We start from the raw sequence: 23260 nt of genomic DNA, 5'->3' as shown, positions 1-23260 counted from the left end.
AAGCAAAAAATTTGCATAAAAAGACTACCGCGTTTACAATTATTCCTCTGAACTTCCTTCAACAGCAACTTAGAAACTATTCAAATGTTCTTCCGAAATAAACTGTTTCTAAGAGAAAACGATGTCCAGCAACAATTTTCAGCTGAGTGGGACAAATCAAAAATTTGTTTTCAAAGTTCAATTTATTTATGTATTTTACTAATCATCAGTCTTCGGAGCAAATTTGATCAAAATCCCTCATTTTAAGTAACGTGCAATTGTAGTAAGTAGTGAAACAACTGATCGTGAATTTTGAGCTCAAGATGTTTCAGAAGCCACTGTTTCAGTTATTACCAACAAACATTGTTTTCACCCATTTGGAATTTGTTAGTCTTCCTTGTCGAATCTTGAGGTTTAAAATCTTAAGAATTTAGAGGCTGTTTTGTGAGCCCTTCTGATCAATTTGCTCCTTTCACTATTATAGCATTTCCGAAATCACTGCTTTAATCCTCTTTCCATCTAACGGTAAAAAGTTAAAAAATTTGATTAGAATAATAACAGCCTCGCTATTGGGTCGCACGGCTATTAACAGTTCAAAATTGTCGCAAAGAAAACTATAGTTGAGCAGAAACAATCAAAATTGGTCGATAATTACGATTAAATTGAACAGAATCAAAGTAAAATCCCAAAAAAACAAATACTTTAAAAAAAATACACGTGAATTTTCTTTTTAATGTACATATCTGAGCTCGATGGGCTTTCTAACAAAATCAATCATATCTTCGTACGTCAAATATAGAACAAACAAAGATGTCCACCCACTACGCGGGGTTGGAACATAAATGTAGTTTCAAAGCTAACTTCACTTGAGAATCTGCATAACCGAAAGACTTAGATTACAAGAAAATCCATTTGTAAGGAAATAATAATTGAAATGGTCCACTATCGCAAAAAACTTTGAAATAATTGGCACATCGATGTTTGCGATCTTTGGCAAATTCTTTTCTCTGTCGTCATCTATACTAGTGAAATACTAGACTTCAAACAGAAGCGTTATCAATTACATAGTACGTATCATAGATATGACACCAAAATGTACTGAACCATAGCAATTGTGTTACAATTATAAGACACAATTTCAAAACCACATCAACGCCTTTTCTCTTCCTGAGCAGCAATATCAAAATCAACACCGTCAATATTACGTTTGATAATTTCTTGATGACGATAAGTGACCTGAAAAAACTCGTCAGTATCAACTGGCTTAGGCACTGATATATCAACAACCACAGCATATTGAAAATACCAAAGGCGATAGCAGGCATCACTTAGTTGTTAGATTAAAAATCATTGCTCAATAACTTTTGACACTTTTCAAAACTGCAGTAACTGCTGCCAAATATTTTTCTGGTAAAAAAAACTCGTAATCGTTCTCTCCCAATTGAATTCGGGGGCTAGAAAAATTACGATAGACTGGTTTTTTCGTAGTGACAGTGCCGGTCGATATCTTTTGCGGGATCTTTTCCGTTCCCCGCCCCCCAGAGTACGTTATGTGCATTCCCCGTTACAGAGCACGTCCCATTACATAGTAAATCATTTTGTAAAATTACGGCTTGTGCGTCTAGGGGGTGCAAGTATTATGCGCCCACTAAGCGGTGGGGGGGTTCAAACTGAAAAGAGAAAAGATCCCTTTTGCGGAGTGGTAAAAATGACAATCTGGAAAAAAAAACTTGAACAGACTTTAAAAATTTTTATTCCTTGTACAAAATTTTCACATCCCAAAATTCTCTCTCTCTCTCTCTCTTATTTGCTTATAAATGCCTTTGATATGTTAGACAATTGATCTGTTATAATTTCTCAAATCGAAATTACTTCATAATCAAGCAGATTAAAAATAAAAAGATTAAGACTGGCCACCTGAAGCAAAACACTAAAGTTCTCATTATCTAATGATAACAATTAAACGGACGATTACATACAAGCGGTTATCATGAGAAATTGAGGATCGATTCTATATTTCTGAAACAGTTTGAGGGACCAGGTTACTTTAAATTTTACAAAAACAAACCGACTAATGCAGGAAGAATTACTCTCGACCGACAGGCGATTAGAATAAAATTTTCACCCCATCGGGGTCTGAGCGATTGACCTCGCAATCCATATCCACAGGTTATGACCACTCAGCTATCAAACCCTGCTCATTCCTATACTGCAACCGATTTTATATTGGCAACAAGCTTTACTTCGAAGTGAGAGCAATAGAGATCACTCAAAAAAAATAATGAAAGCGTGAAAAAGTCACTTGAGAAGTCAAAGAAAGAATGTTCTAGAAGAAAAGCGCAAAACGGTCAGGCAAAAATTTGCATAAAAAGACTAACGCGTTTACAATTATTCCTCTGAACTTCGTTCAAGAGCAATTTAAAAACTGTTCAAATGTTCTTCCGAATTAAACTGTTTCTAAGAGAAAACGATGTCCAGCAAAAATTTTCAGCTGATTGTGACAAATCAACATTTTGTTTTCAAAAAGTTCGATTCATTTATGCATCCTACTAATCATCAAACTCTAAACATAGTCTTCGGAGCAAATTTGATCAAATTCCCTCATTTTAAGTAGCGTGCAATTGTAGTAAGTAGTGAAACAACTGTTCGTGGATTTTGGAGCTCAAATATGTTTCCGAAGCCGCTGTTTCAGTTATTACCAACAAACATTGTTTTCAACCATTTGGAATTTGTTAGTCTTCCTTGTCGAATCTTGTGAGCCCTTCTGATCAATTTGCTCCTTTCACTATTGTAGCATTTCCGAAATCACTGCTTTAATCCTACTTCCCTCTAACGGTAAAAAGGTTTAAAATTTGATTAGAATAATAACAGCCTCGCTATTGGGTCGCACCGCTATTAACAATTCAAAATGGTCGCAAAAAATATAGTTGAGCAGAAACAATTAAAATTGGTCGAGAATTAAGATTAAATTGAACAGAATCAAAGTAAAATCCCAAAAAATCAAATACTTTAAAAAAAAATACACGTTGTGAATTTTCTTTTTAATGTACAATTCTGAGCTCGATGGGCTTTCTAACAAAATCAATCATATCTTCGTACGTCAAATATAGAATAAACAAAAATGTCCCCCCACTACGCGGGGTTGGAACATAAATATAGTTATAAAAGCTAACTTCACTTGAGAATCTACATAACCGAAAGACTTAGATTACGAGAAAATCCATTTGTAAGGAAATAATAATTGAAATGGTCCACTATCGCAAAAAACTTTGAAATAATTGGCACATCGATGTTTGCGATCTTTGGCAAATTCTTTTCTCTGTCGTCATCTATACTCGTGAAATACTAGACTTCAAACAGAAGCGTTATCAACTACATAGTAGGTATCATAGATATGACACCGAAATGTACTCAACCATAGCAATTGTGTTACAATTATAAGACACAGTGTCAAAACCACATCAATGCCTTTTCTCTTCCTGAGCAGCAAAATCAAAATCAACACCGTCAATATTACGTTTGATAAATTCTTGATGACGATAGGCGACCTGACAGAACTCGTCAGTATCAACTGGCTCAGGCACTGATATATCAACAACCACAGCATATTGAAAATACCAAAGGCGATAGCAGGCATCACTTAGTTGTTAGATTAAAAATCATTGCTCGATAACTTTTGACACTTTTCAAAATTGCAGTAACTGCTGCCAAATATTTTTCTGGTAAAAAAAACTCGTAATCGTTCTCTCCCAATTGAATTCGGGGGCTAGAAAAATTACGATAGACTGGTTTTTTCGTAGTGACAGTGCCGGTCGATATCTTTTGCGGGATCTTTTCCGTTCCCCGCCCCCCAGAGTACGTTATGTGCATTCCCCGTTACAGAGCACGTCCCATTACATAGTAAATCATTTTGTAAAATTACAGCTTGTGCGTCTAGGGGGTGCAAGTATTATGCGCCCACTAAGCGGGGGGAGGGGTTCAAACTGAAAAGAGAAAAGATCCCTTTTGCGGAGTGGTAAAAATGACAATCTGGAAAAAAAAAACTTGAACAGACTTTAAAAATTTTTATTCCTTGTACAAAATTTTCACATCCCAAAATTCTCTCTCTCTCTCTCTTATTTGCTTATAAATGCCTTTGATATGTTAGACAATTGATCTGTTATAATTTCTCAAATCGAAATTACTTCATAATCAAGCAGATTAAAAATAAAAAGATCAAGACTGGCCACCTGAAGCAAAACACTAAAGTTCTCATTATCTAATGATAACAATTAAACGGACGATTACATACAAGCGGTTATCATGAGAAATTGAGGATCGATTCTATATTTCTGAAACAGTTTGAGGGACCAGGTTACTTCAAATTTTACAAAAACAAACCGACTAATGCAGGAAGAATTACTCTCGAACGACAGGCGATTAGAATAAAATTTTCACCCCATCGGGGTCTGAGCGATTGACCTCGCAATCCATATCCACAGGTAATGACCACTCAGCTATCAAACCCTGCTCATTCCTATACTGCAACCGATTTTATATTGGCAACAAGCTTTACTTCGAAGTGAGAGCAATAGAGATCACTCAAAAAAAAATAATGAAAGCGTGAAAAAGTCACTTGAGAAGTCAAAGAATGTTCTAGAAGAAAAGCGCAAAACGGTCAGGCAAAAATTTGCTAAAAAGACTAACGCGTTTACAATTATTCCTCTGAACTTCGTTCAAGAGCAATTTAAAAACTGTTCAAATGTTCTTCCGAATTAAACTGTTTCTAAGAGAAAACGATGTCCAGCAAAAATTTTCAGCTGAGTGTGACAAATCAACATTTTGTTTTCAAAAAGTTCGATTCATTTATGCATCCTACTAATCATCAAACTCTAAACATAGTCATCGGAGCAAATTTGATCAAATTCCCTCATTTTAAGTAGCGTGCAATTGTAGTAAGTAGTGAAACAACTGTTCGTGGATTTTGGAGCTCAAATATGTTTCCGAAGCCGCTGTTTCAGTTATTACCAACAAACATTGTTTTCAACCATTTGGAATTTGTTAGTCTTGCTTGTCAAATCTTGTGAGCCCTTCTGATCAATTTGCTCCTTTCACTATTGTAGCATTTCCGAAATCACTGCTTTAATCCTACTTCCCTCTAACGGTAAAAAGTTTTAAAATTTGATTAGAATAATAAAAAAACTCGCTATTGGGTCGCACGGCTATTAACAATTCAAAATTGTCGCAAATAAAATTATAGTTGAGCAGAAACAATCAAAATTGGTCGAGAATTACGATTAAATTGAACAGAATCAAAGTAAAATCCCAAAAAAACAAATACTTTAAAAAAATACACGTGAATTTTCTTTTTAATGTACATATCTGAGCTCGATGGGCTTTCTAACAAAATCAATCATATCTTCGTACGTCAAATATAGAACAAACAAAGATGTCCCCCCACTACGCGGGGTTGGAACATAAATGTAGTTTCAAAGCTAACTTCACTTGAGAATCTGCATAAACGAAAGACTTAGATTACAAGAAAATCCATTTGTAAGGAAATAATAATTGAAATGGTCCACTATCGCAAAAAACTTTGAAATAATTGGCACATCGATGTTTGTGATCTTTGGCAAATTCTTTTCTCTGTCGTCATCTATACTCGTGAAATACTAGACTTCAAACAGAAGCGTTATCAACTACATAGTAGGTATCATAGATATGACACCGAAATGTACTCAACCATAGCAATTGTGTTACAATTATAAGACACAGTGTCAAAACCACATCAATGCCTTTTCTCTTCCTGAGCAGCAAAATCAAAATCAACACCGTCAATATTACGTTTGATAAATTCTTGATGACGATAGGCGACCTGACAGAACTCGTCAGTATCAACTGGCTCAGGCACTGATATAAAAAGCGACAGCAGGCATGACTTAGTTGTTAGATTAAAAATCATTGCTCAATAACTTTTGACAATTGCGGTAACGGCTGCCAAATATTTTTTGGTTAAAAAACTCGATAATCGTTCTCTCCCAATTGAATTCGGGGGCTATAAAAAATACAAAATCCTGGTTTTCTCGTAATGGCAGTTTTGGCCGGTCAATATCTTTTGCGGGATCTTTACCGTTCCCCGCCCCCCAGAGTACGTTATGTGCATTTCCCGTTACAGAGCACGTCCCATTACATAGTAAATCATTATGTAAAAATACGGCTTGTGCGTCTAGGGGGTGCAAGTAAAATGCACCCATTAAGCTGGGGGGTTTCAAACGGAAAAGATCCCTTTTGCGTAATGGTAAAAATGACAATCTGAGAAAAATTGAACAGACCTCAAACTTTTTATTCCTTGTAAAAAATTTTGACATCCCAAACTTCTTTCTCTTATTTTCTTATATATGCCTTTGATATGTTAGAAAATTGATCTCTTACATTTTCTTAAAACGAAAGTACTTCATAATCTAGCAGATTAAAAATTAAAAGATCAAAACTGGCAAAACTGGCCACCTGACGCAAAACACTAAAGTTCTCATTATCTAATGAAAACAATTATACGGACGATTATATACATGTGGTTATGATGAGAAATTGAGGATCGATTCTATATTTCTGATACAGTTTGAGGGACCAGGTTAGTTTAAACATTACACAAACATAAGCCGACTAATGCAGGAAGAATTGTTCTCGAACGACAGGCGGTTAGAATAAAAATTCTACCCCATCGAGGTTCGAACGATTGACCTCCCAATCCATATCCACATGTACTGACCACTCGGCTATCAGACCCTGCTTATTTCTATGCTGCAACCGACTTTATATGCAACAAGCTTTATGCTGCAACAAGCTTTGTTTCGAAGTGAGAGCAATAGAGATCACACAAGAAAAAAAGAATGACAGTGTGAAAAAGTCACTTGAGAAGTCAAAGAATGTTGTAGAAGAAAAGCGCAAAAGGGTCAAGCGAAAAGTTTGCATAAAAAAAACTAACGCGTTTACAATTATTCCTCTGAACTTCGTTCAAGAGCAAATTAAAAACTATTCAAATGTTCTTCCGAATTGAACCCTTTCTAAGAGAAAACGATGTCCAGCAACAATTTTCAGCTGAGTGAGACAAATCAGAATTTTGTTTTCACAAATGTCATTTATTTATGTATTCTAACAATCATCAACCTCTAAGCATTAGTCTTCGGAGCAAATTTGATCAAATTCCCTCATTTTAAGTAACGTGCAATTGTAGTAAGTAGTGAAACAGCTGTTGGTGGATTTTGAGCTCAAATATGTTTCCGAAGCCGCTGTTTCAGTTATTACCAACAAATATTGTTTTAACCCATTTGGAATTTGTTAATCTTCCTAGTCGAATGTTGAGGTTGTTTTGTGAGGCCCTCTGACCTTATATAGAGGATTCGTTTAGAACAAAAAGTTTAAAATTTCATTCTGATACCCTAAATGTTATCATTTTTATAGGTATGTTACTATAAACAAGGATCAAATTTAGGTAGACGAAAAATTTGAATTGCTTGGAAAAATAGATCCCTCATAATTACAAAGAAAATAATTCAATATCAAAAGGGTTTAAACCATTGAAAAAAATGTAAATTAACACTACAATGAGGGCTCACAAGAAATTAAATATAATGCTGAGAAACTCAAACAAAGATAACAAATGCAAACTTCCAGATTTCAGCTATAACAGCAGCGTTTGAAACTCGAGGGAAACTCTGAATTATATCAAAACTTAAGCGTAACATTACTACGATTAATCTTTTCACTGGCAGAAATCAGCTGACAATACTGTAGGAGGTAGTTTGTAATGGCTGAGACTACCAGCACAAACACTAATCATTGCAAACCTTTCAGGTAATCAAACATTATCAAACATAATCAAACATTTATCAGCATAAGTTTATAGCATATACCACCCTATATGCAATATCAACTAATATATGTAAAGTTAGGGGCGATATACAAATCAGAGAAAGTATTGAAAATTGAAATCATGATTCGACATAAAAAATTTTAATTGATGAAGTTTCGATTTTTTCCATTATAAACCCCCCCCCCCCCGGTCGCCCTCCCTCCCCCAGCTTAGATGCCAGGTAACACCTAGGCCCAATTACCGTATTTATAACACAAATACGGTAATTGGGGGCTTAGATGTTGTATGACAACTAAGCTGGGGGAGGGAGGGCTTTTTGAAACTGAAATCACATTTCGGAACCTATACCAAAAAGTTTTTCAAAAAATCAAAACTTGCACAACAGTAGTTTAAACCTCTTGATCTTTACGACCGATTTTTTTCGCAGTCCACTGATTACACGGTGTAGTGATAAGTATCATCGACTTGTCAAAGCATGCAGTCTCTCACACACTCGCAATTCAACTCAAAACAACAGCCGATGATCTGATTAAAGTGTTTACGCTACCTGTACAATTCTAAACTTATCACGTACATACAAAACTGAAGCTACAAATTTAACACCAACTGTTTATTTTATTTTTTTTTCAATGCGAGCGTTTAAAGTTAAAACTGGTTATCGCTTTTCGGTATTAATAAGTGTGAACATTATTATATAAAATGGACTTTCAGCTGTTTATCAAACGTCAATCTTTTAGCCAATTTATTCATTTGGATAACTTAATACTTAACCGTTCTAAAATACACATCCCTCGCATGTGGTAACAATTTTAATTTGAATTCAAGGTTATCAATTTATATTATATAAAGTTACTTTTACTTACATCTGTTCCAAAAACACTCAAGTAAGAAATCATAAAGCACCCTATACCGCACTTTTTGTTTCATTCAGAATATAGATCAGTTTTATCAATTAACAATTGTGGACTTGTAGAAAGCCGAGACACCGTCTACATTGACAAATCCTTGTCAGTCGCAGCTTTAAAGAAGCCTTTCCTCATTCGTCCTTATTCGACTTTTATTTTGTTCTTAGTCATAATTAGCAAATAGTGAAGCCAGCTGGAATGGCTTTGATTTTGTGTACAAATCAGTTAACTTCGTAAAGGTAACCCTTATATTAACAAAAAAAATCGAAAAACTAAAAATTTGATTTTTGCCGGAGGACAAATCAACAAGCACTATCTTACTCTACTAAATTTACTCAACTTTTGTACCTTCAACTGATGAATCCTCCAAATGATGAAGAGATAGAAAACTTTTGAAATTATACATATCGTTCAATAAACCACCAAAGGAATGCAATAGTGTCACGCTAGAGGGCCGATGAAACTTGTTAATAGGACTAAAAGAATAGACAATTAAAAAATCAAATAACAAAGATTACGACCAAAACTCGAAGTCTATATTAAAAAAAAATCATAAGAAAATGAAACTAGCATCAGATAAAACCGCCAAACAAAACAAAATAATCTACACTTTATTAGAAAAGATATGTGACCTGTCCTTAATGCGAATGGGTTACAGGTCGAAAAAAAGAGCAAAAGGTGCGAATTTCAAAAATTAGTTTCTACTTTTGAATACAATTAATTTGAAAGCGATTGACATCTTTAGATATTAACTCAAATCGCTAAAATGTTCATTTATATCTCCATAGGAAGCGATTGAGACTTGTCATGATCAAGTATACGTCATAGAACTACAAAAAGGAGAACAAACTGCAATATTAAAAAGTTCAGTTAAACTTTGCAGGAAAATTGCAGTGAAAACGTTAAAACGAAAAACTTGGCACTAAGAGCATTCAGAGAAGTCTAATTGCGTATTTTTCAAAGCCAACGGGACCTACCATTAATGTTAAAATCTAAGAAGAAAAAATCCTTTAAAGTGTACAAATATATAAAAATCTCGTAGTAACAGCAGCTTTTGTAACAGTAGTAACAGCAGTAAAAATCTCGTACTACAAATTTTGAAATCTCGTAGTAACGGCAGCAACAAAGCCGAAAAACGAATAGTTGAATCTAAAAATCCTATAAAGATTAAAATATAGCTAACTAGAGAGCGGTTTGTGGCTTGTTGTAACAGAACCTAAACTATAAATTGAACAAAAAGTAATTTTGAAAAAGGGCAAAGCTCAAAAACCCAAGGATACTTTTGAAATCAAAATGTTCAAAAGTCATAACAGACAGAACATTTCATCAAAAAGAGACGGAATACTTTGCAACAACTCCGGAAGCCAATTGGGCCTGTTTTTAATGAGACTAAGTCATGAGACCAGTAAAAAACAGTATAGAAAATTAGAGTAAAAATTGAACAGTATAGAAATCTCGAAAACATTACGTAACTACATGGTCGAAGCAATTAGTCAAAACAAATAACCAACAAAGAAAACAATGTTTGAACCAACAAAAATAGTTGAGACGTCTTATTAGTGAGATTGAGTTACATGGTGACGAAAATGAAATCAGAATAGACAGTTGAACAAAACTTTTTTAAAAAAGTAGAGTTGGAAGTCGTTAAAAAATAGCTATAATCTAAAATCTTCAAATAGGTTCACCTCTACGTCTTCAGGAAGCAATGGGTCTCACTTAGGAAGCAATAAGTGAGGAAGCAATAAGTGAGACCCATCATTATCAGTTGTATGATGTACAATACCAAAAAGAGACACAGGCAAAAATTTGCGAGAGAACTGTCTCAGCCCGACAGCAAAAACTATTCAACAAAAACAATTAACTTATTCCGATACGACTTTTTTCAACGCTGTGCACCTGTCAACAATGCGATAATCCATTCAAGGAAACAAAATGAACTTATAAAATGTGCAATTATGCGCAAAAAAATCGAAAACTCGTAGTATCAGATTGCCGGAAAATAGCCGCGATAGACGATTGAGGCCTTCTAAGAATTGAAACAACTCAAGAAATAAGATAGACAGATCGACCATCGGTCTTTCAATAGACCAATAGACTTTTTAGGTTATATTCGGACTGTCGATTTAATGACACATACGGTCTATAAGAAAAAGCCCCAAAGAGCTTTTTAAAAATTGATATTCTAAATCAAAAAACAATCAAGAAATAAGGGCATGTAATTATTACGAGATTGCCGGAAAATAGCCTCGATAGACGCTTGTGGCCTCCTATGAAATGAAACAACGTAAGAAATAAGATTGACAGATCGACCACCAGATTTTTAATAGACCATTAGACTTTTTGGGTTAGATTCGGACTGTCATTTTTATGAAACACATTTGATCCACAAGGAAAAAGCCCTAATAGAGCTTTTTCAAAATTGATATTCGATATTAAAACTCAGGACTCTATTACTCAAGAATTCGGGCATATAAATTTAGCTCTACTTAGATGCCCACTATTGACCTTTAATTAGTAAATGTTCATAAAATTTGAAGTTCCATAAGTGAATTCAGAAGTCATTTTTTTGAGTGAGGTAAGTTACGTAATTGACCTAAAAGCAGAAATGACGTCAAGTACACAAATTTTAACAACTGCAAAGCAGTAGAAGTCACTGATGCCATTTAAAAAGTCAATTCCAAGAAGTCAGGTCGTAAGAATCATCGATGGAGACGACGAATTAAAAAAAAACCACGATGTCACCAATAATAGCCGCTATCGCTTCGCGGCTATTAATAAGAGGCATTAGATACCAACTGAAAGCATTGTGTAGCTTCAGTTATATCTCAAAAAAGGCAATCAGATCTCTGATTGGGAAGACTAAATCATTGGACTGTAAAAAGTACAACAAATAAAAGGAAAACATCCATAAAATTTTACAAAGTTAATTGGTCAGAGCCATAAACCCATAAATACAATGAGTTAAACTCCGAAACAATAATATATGGTTGCTGGGCAGCACCTTTTTGGATTAGTATCTATCAATGAGTCAGCCCTGAATGGAAATTCTTGTCAGTAATTCACTTAAAAACTGTAAATGCGGAAATGATTTTAAAAAGGCCGCGCTCATCAAAATCTAAAAAATTTCTTACCGTAAAGATTCATGGTGATATTAAGATCAGCCCTTATATGGCTCACAATTAAATCAATTTTCAAACAAATTTATTTAGTTTATTAAAAAAAATAATGCAATTTGCATAATTATCGATTAAAATTGCGAAAAACTGGCATACTTATAAATCCAGAAGACTCTTGAAGCCAGCGGGAGTACAAGAAGCTTTCTTTTTGAGGAAAATTCTCTCTTACAAATAAAATGACCGCAGTCTTAAGATGTCTACTTCCAGGAAAATTAAAATAAATGGGTTAAAAAGCTTATTTGGTCCCATTTTTGAAGAAAAAAGTCTCAGTTTTAAAATTAGCATATATGCAAGCCAAAAAACTCGGATCGAACAATTCAGCAACTCTTCTCGATCTTTTGAGATAAAATCAATCACACTACCAGCATCGATTTTAACAAATATTAGCAAAATTGACGAAAATTTGGACCAAAATACGCAAAATGTGAAAAACAACCGATTTGCATTTTCTAGCCAAAATATGCAAAATGTGAATAAAAATAACGGATTGTCGTCTACTATTCACAAAACTTCAAACCTCAATAACTCCCTGTAAAAAGCGAAAAATTCCATATTCTACTCTGGGCTTTTAAATGTCGGCTTTCCAATCTATCGGCCAAAATTGACTGAACAAAAAAAAACATTTGAGTATATAGTTCCTCCCTCCACTGGATTGGTTTGGAGCAAGAAACTAAAAAAGTACAGCGATTCTTATAAATAGCTGGATCAACCCGAAACGGGCCACTGAATGGCTTATATGCAGTAAGTCTTGTTCACTGTCCCCTTTCACTTGAAGGCTGGGGAAAAATTGCAATAACTTTTTAAGAAACAATCAACTGAAAAAACTTTTAAAATTTAAACTGCTTCGGCACGATTTGATAGCTTTAAGCAGTGATTTGGTTTACTGTTTACTAAAGATTGTGGGAATGATTTAAAACTAATAACTTGCAAATAAATTTGACACCAATACAGTTAACCACGTTTTGTTAGAATGTATTGGTCAAATACGTTTTCAATGAAAAAAACGGGCCCCTGATTGTTAAAGAAACTTGCAAAAACTGAGCTGTTAGCGATTTGACGAAATTCATCAAGGGGAAAAAGGAATTGAACTCTACTGGAAGAATACACACGAGACATGAAAGTATTCCAATCACCGGGCAGAGCATAAAGCGGAACACAACAGAAGAAACAAATTTTCAACTGCCTGAAAAAAGCATTTGACTAAACGTAGTAAAAACTCTAGTCTACGGGATTATATTTTTCTTGACAAGAATGGGATTCAGAAAAGCTATAACCTTTGGCGCGATTATGGTTAAGTTCTTATAGCAGAAAATTGTCCCCATCAAGCTACAAGCCGGGTAATCATTTAGGCCTTTCGGCTATGAAAAAGTTAACGACAGCCACTGTACATGAAGATGTAAACACAAAAAGTCATGATATCAGTGATTAGTTAGTAATTTTACATTTTTAACAGTGAATACAATACAAAGGGGCATTTAAATGTATTTAATAAAAAGTTAGAGCGTTATATCATTTTATAAAAACAAGGTAATAATAGTTTCGTAGCAATATTTAAACAGAATTCTTGAGAGAATAATGTTTTCTTTCACAAAACAGGAGGATTGGACCTCCTTTATGATACCAATTTACAGGTTGACAAAAGAATAAAAAGGGCCAAGTTCAAAAGCCACTAATCTTCATTTAGAAAAAAGTCATTAGAATCATTAGCAATCAAATGAAGATATCAAAAAAGTTCAATTATACCTCCGAATTAAGCCCATGGGCCCTGTCATTATTCAAATTAAGCTATACGACAATAAGAACAAAAACTGGCAAAAATGAAACTGTTACATTAATCACTGCAAAATTTATGTATGGCAAACGAGTCCTTCATTCAACGCCAACAGGACCGGTCATTATAGCTATTGGGTGACAAGAAATCAAAAAAGAAAGTTAATTATGAGAAAGCAATCAAAAATCAAAATTTTTCTAACTTAAAATCAAAGCAATTAAATCTGTAATTAAATAGTGCAACTGCTAAGGAGTTCATTTTTCGTTTCACTCGAAAGCGAAGGCGACCTGAGATTAGGCTTCGAATGAGACTAGGCTTCAAGTTGACAGCAATAGGACTAAAAAGGAAGCAAAGATAATAAATTCACGGTTGTTTTTGAAAACAAATAAATTCGAAGTCATTAGAACAATTAGCTATCATCTGAAGGGATCAGAGAAGTTCGGAGAAGTTCAATTATACCTCAAAGGACAACCGATGAGACCTGTCTTTAGTCAGATTAAGTTTTACGACTACCAAAACAACAAACAGGCAAAAATAAATAACTCACAAAAAAATAATCGAGAACAGTGTCGAAGCCGTTAAAACCATATAATATACACTGAAATCAATATCTAAGCTCAAAAAAACTCTGTTCAACGCCAATAGAAACTGACATTATTGTGGTTATGTGAAAAGACAGCAGAAAAGAGAATCAAATATCGGCAAATACAAAAAAAATACAAAGATTTTATGAATACTTGTAGTATCACAGCCAAAAAACATTATTTTAATAACAAAACTGCAAAAAATTTCAATTTATACATCACAGATTACGAGAATGGTAATATACGACTCCCTTCTAGCAACGCCTCTGAGCCACAGAAACGCTCAACCGCAGTCAGAAAACTGTAACAGAAGAACTTTTTAAAATCCAATTATGGTTTATTGTTAAAACACAATTTTTGCATTTGAAACTGATGAACACATATGCAGAAGCATGTTGTCAAATTTAACAAAACTTAACAAGTCAAGCGAAAACTTTTATGATGTAAGAAGCAAAGAAGAAAAAAGCGGACGCCTGGCGTATTATATTCCAGTTTTCCACCAAACTTTCTTAACGCACAAAATGAGTAATTTTTATAAAACAGCTTAAAAATTCAAAAACATTTGCATTATACATTAGCGCGTTCCAAAATTTTTCTACAAATAATCATTTGAGCTCATATTGGTTCAGAACTCGAAACTTCGCACTTTCGTTGTTTGCCTATTAAATGACAGAATGATAAAGAGCTTTCTTTATGAAAAAGTAATGGGTTGCTCCTATTTTCCAATCATTCAAAAGCGCAGAATCTTTTTCGACTCGTCCAGATACGTTTCTTGAAAAATGTCACCACAAGACTTAATGCTCTGGCATACTTCACGCTCCATATTGTCAGCATACCACGTTGGGAAACTTTGTGCGAATTTTGTTCCATTGTAAAAATATAATTGAAACATTTATAAGACAATTGCAAAAACAAATTTTTGATGAAAATGTTGGAACTGAAAACTTAGGACTCAGAATAATTTTTTTAAAAAAGCGGTCAATGCTGTATTGGTGATATAGCGAAAATTGTCGCGATATGAAGGATGCGCTTGTGGAAAGTTTGCACATTAAGCTAGATCCTATGTGGGCTCCTTTTACAGTCTTTAAGTATAAAGAGTTAGGACTACTTAAATCTGCGCACGAAGTAGGCTCACCTAGATACGTTTCCATGTTCTTTGAAATTCCTGCAACAATTCATAGGACACGCATAATTTGATGGTTTACTTTTTCAATTGGAATTGACAGGCTCTAATCTTCGTAGTAGTCCGCAAAGCCTAAATGTTATCTGACAAGGGAGTGGAAAAAACTCTGAAATTGAACTTGAAAACTATTGGAACAAACTTATACCGTTACTCATTTATCACTCCTTAGTCATTCGCTTATCAGTCCCTAGACACGAAACTCAACAGAATTAGCAGAACTTCAAACAAAAATTGGGATCTTCATTTCCTCATTATGTCTGTCTCCAACTTTCGTTTCATTATTGATGAAAAATGCAAAACATACAAACAGTCTCAACAATGTAATTATTTATTTCTAAATATCCTCTACGTAAATATTGATTTTTCCTGGCCTTAACACGAAAGCGCAATACGCAAATTAGACATCTCATCTCAAAATACTTCAAACTGCTCTGAAGAGCTGAGCAGTAATTGACATATCATTTGGTTTAAAATGGCATAAAAATTCATTTATGCCAAAAATATTTGCGTGAACCAGATAGCCAAATATTGTTTAGACTAAAATACCCATCTAAATTTTTATTAAGAAAGAATTCTAAAAAAAGTTAGGCTAAAGGACCTATTAACTTTCGCAAAATAGAACGAACACATGAAAGCTACAGAGATAGCAAAATCATGTAAAGCTTTATTAATGCTCGACCAAGATTTCAGAAAAAAGGATTGATTATGAATTATTGATTAGCTGCCTGTATAAAAAGTCCACACAAAACAGGTGCATTCAATTTCCCAATTCTCTTACCATTTATTTGTTCATACAGTATTTCTATATCAAGCCAAAACAAGAATCAGACTGAAAAAAGTATTTATATGCTTGGTGTGAAATTGAGCCTTCGTCATTGTTTTCAGTTCTAAATTGAATGCGATTCAGTACTATACCCCAGCACAACAAAAAATTCAAAGTCAATTCCATTAAAGATTGGATTGAAACTACATATTATTCTGTATATTTTTCAATCCTAACACGGATTATGAAACAATCAACATCCATTTCTAACATAACGAAATTTAAAGATTGATTGAACAGGCATATCGTCATTTTTCTTTTCAACAAAAATAAAGCACAATTGAGCGACAATCGTCAAACTGGAAGTCGGCTTCAAAGGTTAGAAAAACCGAAAAATTTGTTTCTTTCAAAATCTGACTTAGGACAATTCTGATAAATGATACTTGAAAATCGTTCGTGTAATGTTAAGCCCTTCACTAAATGGCAACCAAAAATAGACATAGCATGGTTACACAGGTCAGTCCTTTTTAATAGCCAAACTTTTTAATAGTCCTTTTTAATAGCCAGTACTCAAAAATAGCCAAAAAAATAATCAAAGAAAGTCCTGAAAGGCAGCAACAGTTCGTTACAAAATCAGAGAATAATTTTTTGATAGTACATTAGTTATCAATACTTTTTCATTCATGCACGTTACTGGTCCATTTGAGAAAGTTTGCATCAAGACAAGCGCCAAAGTTGACCTTTCGGAACTGGAAACATTACGTGGATTAGAACAGAAAATAAAATAGCTCACGAAAAACGTTCAGGCAATATATTGCAAGGCGCATTGTGAGTTCGTCTGAGCACCAAATAACACAAACAAATTATCATAAAGGAGTCGATAAAGAGATTGTTATAATCTTAATTGCTCCTCAAAAAGCAGTGAAAATTCAGTTTACATGCAATCTCTCGCTACAAAATTTAAAGATAGTACAAATCTAGAAAAAGATCGAACAATTGAAATAACAGACACGAAGTCAGCTCTAAAAACAACTTTACCAGGTTAACAACTTATTTACCGAAAAAAAAAACAAAAAATGAAATCTAAAAATTAGCATCTTCCCGGTTTCAAAATCAACCTCGAACTAAAATGTTTTTAGGTAACAAGTCTCCTCTAATTAATTTTGATCGGATTTTAAATTATTAATTTAGACTTATCCGTGAGTGCATAAGCAAAACAAAAATACTCATCACTTTTAAATCAAATTGAGAATCATGCAAAATCAGATGAAATTCAAATAGATGATACCCGAGCTATATAATCACGCGGTTAGCCACGATTGATGCAAATCATATGGGCCTTCGGAACTTAATTAACTATTGTTCAACCAAATTGGTTTTCAATCCATAAACAAATGTAAAAAAGCAAAAAATCTCGAATAAATTTTGTGATGAAATTTGAAAAACTAAATACAATCTGAAGTTCAAAATAAACCAAGTTAAGTTCAAAAATAAAACAATTAAACACAAGCAGGCTTGATTAAGAGTAAGCAGCAGCTATGACACCTTTCTAGTGAGAATAAACTAAAAGTCATACAATTTATTATAAAAGTGACATTCATAAGCCTCCCTTATGCCACGACTGCAATCATTGAGATATTTCTTTGCTCAGACTGCAACAAACATACAGAGGAAACATCTCAATTCGAAACCCAAAAACATCAATTTTACAAATTTTAATATTAAAGACATGTATATTTAGTAGACGAGTAATTGCACTTCGTAATAATAAAATATTCAAGAAAAAATTAAAATTTACAAAATTTCAATGAAACAGTCAACAAAATCACTATTCTCCCCCCACAGACCAATTTGAACACCGGTATCTAAAAATCATTAAAAACAAATACATCTCGTTTGCTACACTCAAAAGTTTTATATTTCATTTGCACCGTTTATAGATTTTTTAAGAACAGACAAAACCATATACAAAAGAGGGTTAATACAAAAGGAATCATCTTTCTTTATGACACCAGAATGAATACTAGAACAAATGGATTGACAATATTAAATCAATTCTAATACGATTTTTCGCTATGCAAAAAGAAAACTTTATCAGAAAAAAAACATTTATCCCGTTTTATGTAGCAACTGTATTATTGTTCAGCTTGCTGTACCTCTATTTGAATTCGATTAGAATCTAACAAATCAACTTAGATTTACATGCGAGCTCAGAAGTTGAAAAAATCAATTCTATAAGTGACAAAACTAACAAAAAAATCTATTATACAACCAAAAAAATTAAAATTTTACAAAGTAATGTCTTCAAAGTAATCAATGCCAAAAACCATAACATGAGAAGATTTAGGTTGCTTAAAATTTGTTAGGCATTCAGTGAAAACTGTCAGTATTGGGACTAAGTAAAAGAACAACATAGAACAAAAATGGACAAAACTTACAAAAATTGAATGAAATTTTTGAGTGTCCAAGTCAACAAAACCATTAGTTGCCCAGAGACCTAATCAGACTACAGCATAATCTTACCAATAAAAAAAATGGATCACAGTTATTCTAATTTGCCGGACAGTTAGGAGAATAAGACGGAAAGAGAAGTCAAATTGCCGCAAAACAAAAACAGAAAAATGGTTCTTAAAACCGAAAAATAGATCCAAAAATAAATTTGTAGTATTCATTCTATTGAACCACGACGCGACAAAAATAGCCTCAATATCTCTTCAGGGTTACTAAAGCCCGTAGTATTTTTTCTAAATATTTAAAATTGTAACAATTTGGCAAAAATTAATATAAAATTTAAAAATGTAAACAAAATTAGTGTTAAAATGAATGTGTTCACAAAAACTTTAAAACTCAATAACTACTCGAAAAAGAGGAAAATTTAAAACTGTTTTTAGTTTCACATTCGTTGCTTGATGTGCTTTCCACTGTGATAACACACAACTCCACGACAAACATCGATCGCCCGCAATTTAAAGAACAAAAAAGAAAAGTTCAACATATAGTTTCTCCACCCACAAGTGGACTTAACGGAGCAAATTGTCGGGGCCAAAATTTTCAGAGTTAATTAGTGGTGAAAAGCAGAGAACATAACAGAAAATCATCATAACTCATGCGCTGTAAAACTGTTATATCACTAGTCTGTTGTTTTTTTGTTGGTATAGACTCTTTTTTGCAGCCAATAATTTGCTCAATAGTGAGATTTCGCTCACCCAATATCAGCTCACAAAGGTATCCGTCAAAATTCATCAACGCACTCATAATTCATTTTTAAAAAAAACAGATTAGTTCCTGCGCCAACTTAATAATGAGTCCAGATGATTCTTGGTATTTCCTATTCTTGGATTTTCATTTTTTGCGGTATTTAAATTTGAGTGATCTTTAATTCTCATTTGAAATCTTAACCTACTTTTAGTTTTTTATCAACTCAGTGATATGGAAGATTCCAAATCGCTTATGGAAAATGTTTCAGTGCAATTAATTTTGAGGGAATTGTTTTAAAAGAGTAATCGAACTGCACGGCTGTCATATTTTCTTCTCAATTCTGGATTATTTTCAGCTTAAAAATTTGTTTGAGTGCCTGTCCTCATCGGAAGACGTTGAGACATTCAGTGCTATGAACACGCTAACGGAAGCTTTGTTGTAATCATACAAAGTCAGATGCACTAGCAGTTATTCTGCATAAACGTTGACAAGCAGATTAAAATGCAAAAGCACTGAGACATTTTAAAGAGTCAAAAAAGCATCTCATTTTCTCAAGTATTTAAGAACTTCATCAAAACTACTTATCACTCAAAAGCTATATTTTTCGATTAAAAATTAAAGAAAAAAATCATTTATTTCTTTTCTGTAAACCAGCCCCAAAAATTCAACTGCCTCGAAAATCGAAGAACAACCTTAATTCTAAACGCATTGCACAAAAAGCTTGTCATAAAAGGTAAAATAAGCTTTAAACATATCAACATGAACAATAAAAATTATTTGAATGAGAGCGTATGAACAAAAGCTGACCATTCCTTTTGTCCCAAAACGAAATCATCCCCTTTAAGAGCCGTATTCAAATTACATCATTCCGGAAAGTACGCAATTATTAGCCGTTTTTTATTGCTTCTGCTCTGCAAATCGCTCATTATGATGCTTTTTGATCATTGAACAACCAGGCTTCAATTACGTAAATGGTTTAAGCATGAGTCATTTGCTGCACCGTTTTCGTGTGTTAAAAAAGCGATTAGAGAAAATATTCTTCGAACATTTTTTTTCATAATTTAAGAATATTCAATAAAAGTTTTCATCACGATCACTTCCGAAAAATGCACCTAATTAAAAAATAAATTGAAAAGTTAAAAAGGCTGCTCTTATTTGTATTAATGTTTGGTTAATAAACTCATTACTTCATTATCTGAAGAACACATTTTTCAAGAATTAATTGTCAAGATTGCCCAAACAATTAACATTTTTTAAAAAATTATCGTACTGATTACTTTTCAGCTCACTTGTAAGCCCAAATCTTCCTGCATTATGGCACTGACTTGAAAACCGAGGACAAAAAATCAACGACCAATAGAAATTACAGTTCTATATAATGAAACTCTAAATCTACATATTGAGAATTCGAACCTGAAATCATTGATAACTCACAATGAAAATCAGACTGCGAAAAAGAAGAAAGTTCCGACCGACTTTACTCTCAATTCCCGAAGATGGTGATTCACTTCTAAATTCGGCTACATCGTCTGCTTTATCGAATTATTCAATGGACACGACTGAAGACGACGAAAGCCGAAATAGTCCTACAAACGAGTTGATAAACTGCACTGAATACTACAATCGGGAGTTTTATCCATGCCTTTCATCAGATGCGTCACATATTAAAGCTGTTGCTTTATCGCCAATTGACAGAACTCCCAAGCATCAGAAATCCACGTATGAACCAAAAAACGATGAAAAAGTCAGAGAGCGATTGCACGTGGAATCAGAGACAAAACCCTTGAACAGAGTTTTGGAAGCCGAACAAGACCCCACACATACAAAGATTGAAGCAGAACCCCGGAAAGCTAGTCCTACCACCGAAAAAGGGGCCATCAAGCAAAAAACCCCGAAAAGACTTCCCGAAACGAGAAGCAACGAAAACTCTCCAACGCCGACAATGACGCCTGGAACAGAGCACACAACCGAAACAAGCCAAAATATCAATCAGTCCTCGAGGAAAACTCCGGACCCTGTGAGTGCGAAACCTAAAACAGAGACGCAAGCAATGCAACGGCGAAAACGTCGATCAAAAATCCCAGTTCCTGCCAGGCGATTCTCATTAGAAACGACCCAAACGCTCGACTCGAGTCCTAAAAGGACAGCCAAATTGGACGCGTCATCTAGACAAGCTGTAATGTCTCTTCCGGATCTCAATGCAATGCGGACAGCTTTGAAAATGCCACCAAACTTGCAGAGAATTGAGAACCTTGTTGATGGTCAGAGCATTCAGCAGTCAAACAACCAGCCAAGCAGGATTCCAAAACTACCTGAAATTAAAGATCCTCAATCTCCTGCCAAACAATCAGATGTCGAGAGTTTGTCACTGGTTAGTGTTGGTAGAAATTTACTCCTGAATACAGAAACAATAATGTCTACTAAAATTACATTTATACACAATGAAAACCTGAGATCCATGAGAAAACGTAATACTTTTAGCCTATTCAATAAAAGTTTTACTACCATCTCAGAGAGATATACATTAAAAAATGTTACAGCAATTTGCCACAACGTGCTAACTTGACTTTCCCCAAAAAATTCCTTATTCTTTAATTTTCCTTAAACCCTAAACATTTATACATTATAAAATAAGAATTTTAACCCACGTTTACTCTACTCTATTTAAACCATTAATTCCCCAGCTCATTAAGCTTGCTTTAATAATAGCTTGCAACACATGGTACTTAATAGTCATCGGCCAACTGTCTATTTCAGGGACCAATTTTTGACTCCATAAATGACCAGGAAAAACTCAGTCTTCCCGAATTGCGAGCCGAAATACTGCGCAAACTTCACGCAAAAATGTCTCATCGACTCAACTCCGACCTTGAACTCAAATCCGAAGAAGCAGAAAAAAACAATCAGTCAAAAGACAATACAAACAAAAGGAAACCTGCAGTGTCATCTGGAAAATTACCCTGGACTGAAAAAGAGCACTCCGCCAATGAAATTATCACAACTGAACTTAAATTAAAATCCAGCAGTCCAAAAAATCAGTTCAGCAGTCCAAGAGAAAAAGTTCCTGACAATTTAGCCCGACAAAAATTTTTAGAACTGAAGCGACTACGTGATTCAACCAGCAATAAACATTTTGAAGACAAAGTTCAACAAAAATTTCCGTTCGAATCTCCGCGTTATCGATTGTTAGAGTACTAAATTAATTTGTACTGTTCCGTAAACTATTCGAAATAAAGTTTTTACACTGATACTTTCAACCCGGTGATTTTGTACAAGCATGACAATTTTGACTAGCTTTAAATCTTGACAAATCTTTAAAAATTCCGAAAAACTTACTTCTCAAAAGTATGTAATCAGATTTTACCCAGCAACAGTTCACTCAAGGCCAAAAATCCCTAGCTGACAAGATTTTACGGCAACACATTTTTAGATAAGCTTCTTAACAAATCTTGCTCGATAAAAAGGAAAATTAGAAGTATGCATACATATGCGTACTAACTCACCAAAGGCTTCTTAGTAGAGCTCAAGTAATTGCTACTCAAACAAATACCATCGCAGTTTGACCAATTTAACCCGGTTAAAATTTGAACATCCTTTAAAAACGTATTGAAAGGAGAGGAACGCCATACTTTTAATTTGTGATGCATTCCCTTTTTGAAAATTAGCTTATAATATTGGGATCAGAAATTATCCTCATTTTCGTTTAACTTTTCCCTAATTTTTAAAATCTTCTAAAACGGTTCAAAAACCAGAAAATTTCTACTCTTCAAGGTGGAATTTGAATTGCCAGCTCTCATGTTCTTCAATTAACATTCCGGAAGGGAACTGATAGTAAAAAAAAGAAAACAG

The 23260-nt window shown here is 34.0% G+C and overlaps 1 protein-coding gene across 4 annotated transcripts; it reads left to right on the top strand.

Annotated features, from left to right (window-relative positions):
• Positions 1 to 8924: 8924 nt before the first annotated feature.
• On the top strand, positions 8925 to 22659 carry LOC142351116 (uncharacterized). 4 transcript variants are annotated; one of them, XM_075403208.1, is made up of 3 exons: positions 8925 to 8975; positions 20696 to 21782; positions 22169 to 22659. In XM_075403208.1, exons 2-3 carry the CDS (start codon positions 20847 to 20849, stop codon positions 22607 to 22609), a joined length of 1377 nt encoding a protein of 458 aa, XP_075259323.1. In that variant the 5' UTR covers positions 8925 to 8975; positions 20696 to 20846; the 3' UTR covers positions 22610 to 22659. The 4 variants fall into 4 exon arrangements, with proteins under 4 accessions (XP_075259323.1, XP_075259322.1, XP_075259320.1 ...); XM_075403207.1 differs by lacking the exon at positions 8925 to 8975 and adding an exon at positions 15707 to 15770; XM_075403205.1 differs by lacking the exon at positions 8925 to 8975 and adding an exon at positions 16137 to 16591.
• The last annotated feature ends 601 nt before the right edge of the window (positions 22660 to 23260 follow it).

Source organism: Convolutriloba macropyga, chromosome 12, assembly GCF_964194025.1.
Source record: "Convolutriloba macropyga chromosome 12, txConMacr16.3, whole genome shotgun sequence".
Classification (NCBI taxonomy): domain Eukaryota; kingdom Metazoa; phylum Xenacoelomorpha; order Acoela; family Convolutidae; genus Convolutriloba; species Convolutriloba macropyga.
Note: the sequence above shows the minus strand (reverse complement) of the source record. Positions and strands in the feature narration are given on the sequence as shown.